This window comes from Carassius gibelio, chromosome B24, assembly GCF_023724105.1.
Source record: "Carassius gibelio isolate Cgi1373 ecotype wild population from Czech Republic chromosome B24, carGib1.2-hapl.c, whole genome shotgun sequence".
Lineage (NCBI taxonomy): Eukaryota > Metazoa > Chordata > Actinopteri > Cypriniformes > Cyprinidae > Carassius > Carassius gibelio.
Genome location: NC_068419.1, coordinates 9,917,691 through 9,928,428, shown reverse-complemented (window position 1 = coordinate 9,928,428; position 10,738 = coordinate 9,917,691). Strand labels below are relative to the sequence as shown.

The 10,738-nt window shown below is 36.1% G+C and overlaps 1 protein-coding gene across 1 annotated transcript in view; it reads right to left on the bottom strand.

Moving 5' to 3' along the window:
* Nucleotides 1-6,557, bottom strand: part of dap (death-associated protein) — a 15,893-nt gene extending 9,336 nt beyond the window's left edge. Inside the window, exons 1-3 of the mRNA XM_052596038.1 lie at nt 6,399-6,557; nt 5,917-6,196; nt 5,052-5,151 (exon numbers count right to left, since the gene is read on the bottom strand). Of these exons, the coding sequence (XP_052451998.1) occupies nt 5,052-5,151; nt 5,917-5,971 (155 nt within the window). The 5' untranslated portion in view covers nt 5,972-6,196; nt 6,399-6,557. The remainder of the gene's footprint in view (nt 1-5,051; nt 5,152-5,916; nt 6,197-6,398) is intronic.
* Nucleotides 6,558-10,738: the final 4,181 nt, after the last annotated feature.

The following is a 10,738-nucleotide window of genomic DNA, read 5'->3' as shown; positions in this document are numbered from 1 at the left end:
TCAGGTGAGAAAGCTTTTTTTCCAAGTGGCTTTTGCACATAATAATAATACCGCTGCAGACGCATTTTGCAGCATTAAGGTTATTGCTTGACTGTTAATTTAAACGACGATCGATCATGGAAATTATCAAATATTGACATCGCTAAATACAAATGAGTTGGATGGAAAACTGGTTATTGTCTGCATCAAACCATGCTTCCGAACACATGTGATTCACCGTTCTGGGCAGCTCCAGGACGTCTGTCTCTCAGAGCGCGGTGCTGTCTGTGAGCGGCGGAGTAACGGAGCCCTCAATCACGCTGCAGTGTTTGTAAGAGCTGATCAACTTCTCCACCCCATTTACAGAGTGAAATTCTCTGACTACCTTTATCTCGCATGTCTGTTGTTGAATCTTCCAAAAGCTTCACATGCAGTGGCTGCAGCAGCACTTTCCACCGCGCCAATAACACGGGGCTGTCCGCCGACGTGCCTGACTTTAAATCGGCGCTACAAAACACGGATATCGGCCGATGCCGATATATTAAAAAAATGACAAATATCGGCCCGATATATCGGCCGAGCGATATATCGGTCGACCTCTAGTTTGCAGTAGTGAGAAATTCACATTCCTGCCAAAAACTGATGATGAAAAAGAGTAAACACGTGTTGCCAAACTAAAATACTCACAATTATGACCGATTTTAGGATCTAATCTAGATAATGCAGAAAAGATCTTTTCCTCAAAAGCACTGGGCGGATGGGTTTAGTTATGCAGCTCCATGTGTAGTTTGACTGACAGCCGGAACATTTGAAAAGTAACTTCTGTGGTAATGAGATAACATATAGTTATATAGAAAGTCTTCTGACATAGCAGTGAGGCAAGTTTAAGCAGATTAACTGAAACAACACACCAAGAGCCCATTATTCCAATAGTGTCAGCACACTTCGCTAAACAGTGCAGAGAGGGAAACTAGCGTGGAAATAATTGTCATCAAACTGTCAATTTTTATTTTCCTTTTTTTATGTTGCTTTATTAAAAGTCAGCACCCCATCCCAATTTTCAGCATTGCTTCATGCGCTGAGGAACGCAGGCAGTGGGATGCGCTTAAGCAGGGGCTTATATATATATATATATATATATATATATATACTACTGCTCAGTTAGCTAATTTTTCCATTAACTGTATTTTTCATTACATGAATGACATTTCATTCAATATGACATGTATTCAAATAGAAAATTGCAACAAAACCTCATAATATTACTGTATGTTTGGTCAAATAATTGAAGGATGCATGGACACTCCTGATGACAAAAATAATGCAAACCGCGGCTGGCCAAAGTATACTTTGGGCTTAAGTATAAAGAAAGGACAGCGAAGACAGCGGAGGCGGACGCATCAAGCAGTGAGCTCTCCAGCACATCACATTAGCATCTCAGACCCATTCCATTTTGGCCACCGATCCATCTGAGAAACCCAAATCACATTGGACAGGTGGTCTCTAGACAGTGCCACTTGACTTGTTTCAACAAATGCACAATTTTTCCATCAGAAGCCACCTGCTTACAGCCTCTCTCTCTGAGAGCAAAGAGAACATCGAAGAAGAGAGAGCAGTGCAAGGCATGGGAGAGTGTGTGCACGTCTGGCACATTCAGCCACTGGACACACTTAAAAATGTATTAATATCTATAATAAAAGATGAAATATAGAGCAGGAACACTTCAGAGCTGCTCATAAAGGTTCAATGATCCGTGACCATGGAAAGCATTAGACTTCATCCTGATCTCAATGAAAACATCTTTGAAATTGTTAAAAGGCGTATATGGGAGCACCGTGAAGGAATAATGTTTGCAGAGAACATCACTTAGCTTTCGCCAAACAAAACCAACCAAGATGAAGGAAATGGAGTGTTAGATGACAATTCAGGCATGTTATTCTGTCCACTGTTCAGTTTTGGCTGAACATGTGTGCCAGGCATCTTTAATGGCTGACTCACTTTTACTGATAGATGATCATGTTTAGTTATGCGAGTCCCCCACATGCATACATTGAGGGCCACAAGCAACTTGGTAGATCCGATGTGAAAATGCCTCCTCGGTTGGGAAATGTAATTTGATTATCTATATCACTTCTAAATTTAGGGTATGATCATTTCATTTTTCTAGTGGCCCTTAATTACCATTAACGTTAGCTCTGAGCGGTTTATTTCCTTTGATCTGGAATTACGAGTTTCTATGGCAACACTAATAACGCCAACATGAATTTGTGTAATTTGAGTAATCAGTAGCCAAAACCACAATACAACGAGTATCTTTTTTTTTTGCAAATGCCTTATTAATAAACTTACATAAGTTGGATGTATTATTTCATTAGATTCATGTTAGATTATTCTACATTTTAGGTAGTTAGAAATTTTCCTACTAAAGTTGCTGCCCCTTCTGCATGACACTACGGTAGTCAGAAGATACAAGACAAAGCGTATTTGAAGTTAACAAGATCATTATACTCTATACTGTACATACAGAAAATCGGTGAAATATTAAATTTGATTAAATGCATTATAATTAGATTTAAACATTAAAACGCAAAAAGATTGACATTTTCATATTAATATTAAATATTTAAAAAAATAAAACATTCATAGAAGATGATTTCTGCTGTAATGATTTGTTCCTGTTTTTATTTTACATAACTTTAAATTAAACTCCCCTGATTAAGTAAGAAAAAAAAAAGGTTTATTTAAAAAAACGAACATCATAAAAACAGTTAAATTGGGAGTTTTGGGAATCAAAACAAAGATGAAGAAACATCCATTAATCAGCTAAGCAGACAAAATAACTGCCCTACACATACTATTAGCCTATAACAACAACAAAAAAGGTTGAATTAACTGATAATGACCAACCACCTTAACCTTGCAAAGAATCTCATTCTTGTCAGCATCTAAAACTAGCTTTGGAAAACCATCTGAGCACAAAGAGACCACACAGGAAAATGGCGAGTTTCCTCTTGGCTTGCCAGTGGTGCGAGAAAATGCCAAACCTAATAACGTGGGTGGACGGATAACATTCACATCACAGTGCTTGGGCACTAAAACCGCATTTCAACCTCTTCTCTGAAACATCCACCCAGAATGACTGCCATTTTTCTGAAGGAAAGCCAAAGAGATATTAAAAGCAGCTTTAAACTTGTTCAGGATTGATACACCACGGATGATTTCCTACAGCAGGCTGAGTGAGCTGATAAGGGCTCGCTTGCAGACCCGCTGTAACGGGGCGCCCATCAGTCATCAGGTACTGGGGTGGAGGGGACCGCTAACAAAGCCATAAAGCCCATCAGAATCCGCAGTCAAACCCTGTGAACACACCTCCGTAGTGCTAAATACAGGTCAGCTAAGACACCAACACAAACGGGGAAATCTGAGGACTGGAAAACTTTTGCAATACACGTGCACTTGCGCAACTAAGAGATAGACAGCTACCTAGTAGCAACAAGCAGAAAACTCAATGAAACCTATTTAAGCTAAACACACTGAAAAAAGGAACATGCGGCAACATCCGGCTGTTGCCACATTCTCCTAACTGACACACCCAAGATTGTTACATTTAGTTTGTGTCCAAAAATGACTGTCATGTGCTAACCAATCCAGAAATGTGTGTAAAGTGTGCACTAACAGTGACTTCATCATCATATTAACTTCAACACAGAGCAGAGAAAGTCCAAGCTAAGAAAAACTTATCTAGTTTTAGCAGAAACCTCTCCATATGCCCACAGTCATATGTGAATTGCACACCTGTGTCACTGATCAAATGATTCAGCATCAGACTCTATGCTGAACCAAGACTTTCATAGCGATACTAAAGTCTATAAAGAATTGTGTTACTTGGAAGTTAAAGTGATAGTTCATCCAAAAATGAAAATTATGTCATTAATTACTCTAAACTTGTAAGACCTTAGTTCATCTTTGGAACACAAATTAAGATATTTTTTGATTAATTCCGAGAGCTCTCTGACCCTCCCATAGACAGCAAGGATCCTAATCAAGGCTCAGAAACATGGCAAGGACACCGTTAAAATAATCCATGTGACCTTAGTGGTATACATTTTGCAATACATTTTGTGTGCAAAGAAAACAAAAATAATGACTTTATTCAACAATTTGTCTCCTCCACGTCACCCTATAGCACCATTTTGGGAAGTATCACATAAGTAAACTATGTATGCAACATATGTATGCGGTTATGTTGTTTACTCTTTGATCTGAACTTAAAGAACATGAGGTTGAGTAATTAATGACAGAATTTATCATATAAGGGTGGACTATCCCTTTAAGCAGGGCTGCATGATTAATCGCATTAAAATGTAAAACGAGATATGTCTTCAATCATCAAAACATAAAGTACGCAATTTAATTAAATAAATGTATATACTGTGAGTTTTAGTACAGCACTTTTTTCTTACATGCCAGCAGCTCATGATCTGCTGTTTTCAGTGATTCATAGAAAAAGCAAAAAAAACAAACACATTATTTTAAATAAAGAAACTTCTATGAGAACATTGAAAATATCTATTTAAACAACAATCAATCACAGTTTAATTTTATTATTCAAAATGTCCACCTGCAGAAAGCAGCGGCTGACCAATCAGAGTGAAGTATTGAAGTGAGCCGTGCAATAATTTAAATAAAATGCTGTTTGTCTTGATAAGAGGCTGATTATTGCTGGAAATAGTTTATCCAAAAAAGATTTTAAAAGGTTGGTAGCGTGCAAGTAAACAAAACTAAAAAGTATAAACATGAGCATAAAGATACTACAGAGTTGTGAAGTGATGTATGAGAACTGAAATGTATTTTGATTTTTATTCTCTATTGGAGAACCATCAGAATTATAAGACTTATGAGCCTACAATCTCTTCAAATATACTTTATAAATAAAATCAATCAATAATAAAACAAAGCAATAATGATTATGACAAGCTATAGCTGAAACTGCGATAACCATATGCTTCACTAGAAAAAAAAAAAAAAAAAAACAATGCATAATTTAGAAATATGAAGGTCAGCATACTTACACCTCAGTCTCATATTCTTCATCATCTTTGTCATTCTTCTTCTCTGGCACTTCATTTGCAGACTGGTGCTTCTGAACTATCCGCATGCCTCCTGCTTTCACTGCCACAAACAAACAAACAGTTCAGAGTTTATTTCCACACACTGGTGGTAACTGAAATTGCATGTATTATACAATGTCATCAAATAAGATAAATCACAAGTGGCCATTTTAATGTGCAACCTTATGCAATCTTTTTTCCCTTGGACTACATTTAGGGACATTACACAAGTTGTTATCGGACTTCTTGTGTACTTTACACCACACTGACAGATATGCTGACAGAGTGAAATACAATGCAAAATTTACATTTTGTGAAAGTACAAATATTTGGATGAAAAATCTGCAACGTTTCACATAATCAAACAAAGTCGATCTTTAAAATACACTGCCTCTTAGAGACAAATGGCTACTAGGGAAGAATTGCAAGCAGCATAACACAATAGCTGAATCATGCACTAGGGAAATTCCATAAACGTATGCCTTCCACATCCCTTGTGAGTATGTGTGTAAACAATGAAGAGCCGACACCAACTTTTACTCTGTAATTATAGGCATTTTTCTTGACGCGCCAACCAAAATCCAGTAACTTTGTTCTATTTTTGTTTGGAGTATTTTATGCCAATTCCATCCCTGTCTTTCCAATTTATCCTTATTTCGTTATATGGAATAATCAAATATAGATCCAATGCAATGTTTAAAATCTACAATAATGGACTTTGTAAATCACGTTTTCCAAACGAAAAAGGCGTCCATTGGTGGATTGATCCACTCCACTTGCCAGCAGAAAAACAACACTAGCAGAAGCAGTAGCACAGAAACATTACCAGCAGGAAGATGTCCAGCTTTGGTCTCGATTTTCTCTTTGGGTGGCGATGACATGGCTGCTGTAATGCGCTTCCTCCAAAGAATTGCTTCGTCGTCTTCAAAGTAAAAACAATCTTTCAGTTTCCTGGCGGAAAAATAACGCACACTTCTGTCGTCTTCGTCAACGTGGCTCTTTCCTGCCCATTGTTTGGCAACGGTGCGTGATGACGGCAGTGGTCGGCTCTAACCAATAGGAGCGTTTATTGAGAAAGGACGTTCCTCCCCTTTACTATGGAAAGTCTAATGGAACATACAAGGAGAATCAGAAAATACAAACCTGCATACATTTGTAGAAGAGCCGGTGGTTTTTTATTAATAAATTCATACGAGCTAAAACAGGTTATAGAGAGAGGGAAGAAAATTTAGTTTTTATATTTAAAAAAATGATTGATAAATCATCAGCATAATTTAATTAAATATTATTTATGGTAACATTACTCACATGAGATGAGGTCACAGCTCGATGTACTCTTTTTCGTACCTGAACTCTGGGTAATTTTGTACTCCGGGTAAAATGAATCCTTCACATTTCAGACTGCTCATAATTTACCTGGGGTTAACAATTAATCCTCCTGGATATTTCGTATTTACGGCGTTTACTAGTTTCAAGCTGTCAGCGATTGGACGACCGCGGCACGTGATCTCTTTACGTAAAAGCTCTTAACATTCGCGTATTTTAATTACATATTCCTGATTAGTTTTCCAGGATGGACTTTTTGGACTATAAAGGCAAAATTAAACGATATCTTTTTAAACTCCAATTAATTCGTTTTCCGTCACCATTATTTGACTTGTTTTGTCGCTGAAGCTGCTGTCTAAAAACCTTCAAAACGTGCGGGATTTCTGTGGGACTTTGGACGTCTGGAATGGGTGTCTGTAACATTCTAGCCCTAACATTCTAATTTTGTTCTACACTGTTCAAGTTGTACCGAAGTGGGGTTTAATAACCGGCTTCTAAATTACAAGTGGAATCATGTCAGTTTTACACAAGCATAACAAAAGGGGTTCCTCTCATTAAACGTTTTGGAACGCATATCCTATTTGGGATCATTGTCCTGTACACTTGTTCAAGTTTTGTTCTTCAAAAGTGCATAAATCAGTTTTCCGATATATTAATCTGAGATGTTTGCCCTATAGCACTCTGCATTGTGCAGATGTTGAGCTGCATTGATGAATTTACACGGAGGTGAATCATGACCACTAGAGGGGAGACTAATGCTTTAATAAATGTCAGAGGAGTTTTCATTTTGAAACAAGCCACAGAAACAAGCCTTATGGAATAGCACTTTTTCAAAGCAGCTGGTAAAAAAAAATACAAATCGTCTTAGCTGCATACGAATCAATATATGATCTGCATTTGTAGCATCAGATGCTGTCCATAGTTGCTAGGTGAAGTATTCCATCCTTAAAGGATATATATACATCATCAGTAACCACAAAAAGCCTAGTGTTTTCTGGATTTAAGAAAACAGTTGTCATAGAGTGCAATCAAACCGTTATGGTTTTAGGACCTACAGGAGCTGCTGATCTGAGCCTGACAGAGGTATAGTATTTCATCGTTATATGTTTGAAGAGCTGTATTTGTGCCAGTAATGTCTGACTATGACGTTCACATTGGACGTATCATGGGAGACTGATGGGAGTTTTACATAACCTTTAGCTTGCATGCTCTAATAACCATACTGTTCTGATTATCATCGATGACTTTAAAAGATTGAGTTATTTTGTGACAACCTATCAAGAAATGTCCTCATACTGTATAATTTCACCCCCCTCTTCATTTCCAGGACATATTAAGCACATTTTCCCCACAATTCTTATTACTGTGTTTTTGTAATTTTAAGCAATCATTTTTACTGTAATAGTAATAGTTTTTTTTTTGTTTTTGTTTTTTTTACAGTAAAACTGTTGCTTTGTTATTATTTAAAAAGTAAAAAATAAATAAATTCATGGTTCATAATGAAAATAGAATAAATTAAAATGAATAATCCTAAAACTTTTTTTTTACTATAATTGTGTTAATAAAAATATAAAATATATTTGTAGCCGTTGTTTAAGTGCATTTAATATGTTTATTATTTTAGTTTTTACATTTTTATGTAAAAAATTGCAAATACATTGAAAAAAAAATTGGTTTAGAAGTAATTTGCAACTCAAATTTCACAATTGCTAGTGAATTTCACAGATAATTGTAAAGAAATTGCAAGACACATTGAATTAAACATAAATGAAATATTTCCTTGTAAAACAAGGACTTCAATAATAGTTTTATTTACAATTTTAGAAAAATGTTACAATGTATAGCTGTTGTACTGCAATACAGAAAAACAATGACTATTATAAATATCATGATGTAATCAAATGTAATCATAATTTCATGTTATTAGATTAAGGTTGTATTTTATATTCCAGTAATGACAACTGTGGAGATTGAGTTTAATTGTTTTAAAATTGTTACATTGCAAATCATTATACTCGTAGACTTTTTGGGGGAGAGTCCTATACTCCTTTTGATATTCCTTTGTATGTGATAAAGAAACTATTGGTCATTTTGTTTGGAAATGAATGATTTAGTCAGGTCTGGCACAAAAACGTAAAGTCTAAATTTCACGGATGTCAAACTAACAACCCTGTTCAGTCTGTTCGGACTCTAGAATGAATCCTGACGAAAATTCATTTTCCCTTCATGAATAATTTGATCTGCAGTGGGCTGATGATCCTTTTATTTAACTTTTGTCATCACAGAAATGGATTTTGTGCCAAATCTGCATTTTGGACTCTACTTCACGGATGTCGACAGTATGCAAGAGAGATGGGTTTCCAGTTCTTGCCATATTTGCCCTGGTGTAAAATGAATCACATTGTTCAATTGAAGACCTATTTTCATGCCACATTAGATTATAATCCCACAGTGTGAGGCGGCGCACACTGAAAATGAAACTTTGGTACATATTGAACCCTTAATCATCGCATGAGTTCAGGGGAAATAGAGCTATTCTGCACAGCCTCTGAATTAAATTTTACAACTTCACAGAGCCGAGGGGATGAGACAGCGAGTGTCTGACACTGAGTGTTGCATCGAAATATTTCAACCTGCGAGTCAGAATCACTTACAGGTTACTATAATGGAGACAAGCAGTCTACAATTGCTGACTTTCAGACTAATATATCCCAGAATTTAAGTCTGCAAATAATATTAATCTAACAGTATTGACTTGATAATGTTTGTAAGTCTAGACTCACAAATCTAATAATAGACTCCAGATGAGCAGACTTTTGTTTCATGATATGCAAGTCTGTAGCCAAAAATGTTTTCCTTCCTGCAGTATTTTGCTTATCAGTGAGGGTCCTGATACATTATTTATTTTTTATTTTTGGCAGTGGTTCCATAGAAGAACCATTTTTAGTTCCTCAAAGAACCTTCGGTCAACAGTTCTTAAATGAACCAATTTGAAGAACATTTTAAAAACTTTTTTCCAGTATAAAGAACCTTTATTTAATGAGCATACATAATGCACAATGCCTTAAAATAAAGGTTTGAAAAGGCGGATTAAAGAATCTTTTGGGCAATTAAAGGTATGTTAAAGTTTCTTTGTGGAATAAATAACCTATATTTTTAAGGACCATCATAACTACTGTTCAAAGGGGTTAGATTTTAAAAGAAAATCAAAGACACATTAAATTAATCAAAAGTTACAGTAAAAACAGAAGTTTTCTATGTCAAATAAATACTATTCTTTTAAACTTTCTATTCATCAAAGAATCCTGATAAAGAAACGATCAGGGTCTCAATTAAAATATTAAGCAACACAACCATTTTCACAATTTATAACAATAGTTAATGTTTCTTGAGCACCAAATCAGCTTATTAAACAGATTTCTATAGGATCATGTGAGACTGAAGATTCGAGACATGGCTGCTGAAAATGTAGCTTTGCCATCGCAGGAATAAATTACATTTTAATATATATAGAAAAAAAGCTGCTTTGCATTGCAATAATATTTCTCAGTATTACTAATCAAATCAATGCAACCTTGGCCATTAAAACCATTAAAAATCTTATTTAACCCAAACTTATGAACTGAAGTGTATGGATAATTTTCTGTGATCAAATAATTTAATTTACTTTTCCATTTGTAAGCAATCATTTTATTAGAGATCGCTGAGGTAAATTTTTCGTTTGATGTCAGGAAAAAAAGAAAGAAATCTTTTAAAAAATAGATTTCAACAAGGACACTTACTAGTGTACAAATGTCTCCAATAAGACCCTCAACGGACAGGCTGATGTTATCACGAGCGCTCCAGGGCAAGTTTTACTCCAGCTACTCTATCTAGCTGATGCAATATTATAGAGCAGAGCAAAAACTGGAAAAATATGTGGCTTTCTCCTGACTTCTACTTCGAAATTCATTTTAAAATTCCCTTGCATTGCCATGACAATCAGGACCCTCATTCTTGTGCCACAGACCAAAACACACATCTCATTTCTGTCTCTCCTGTGCTGGATGGAGGAACTCTGTCCCTGAAAGCAGAGAAGTAATGATAGTACTCATACTGACAGGAAATGAGCAGATAGAGTCCGTCTCAAAGGGCTAAATTTAAGGTGCCTGTTACTTAATCCCCATAATGCCTCACCAGGCATGAGCCGCCACATCCTCCTTCTCTAAGAGGAGACTCCATCCTGTGTGCTTATTTATTTCCTTTCCCGCTACAGGTAGTAACAGGTACAGGCCCTCTCTTCACGTCTGTGTGCCCATGTGCGAATGGTTGGGTAGCCTAAA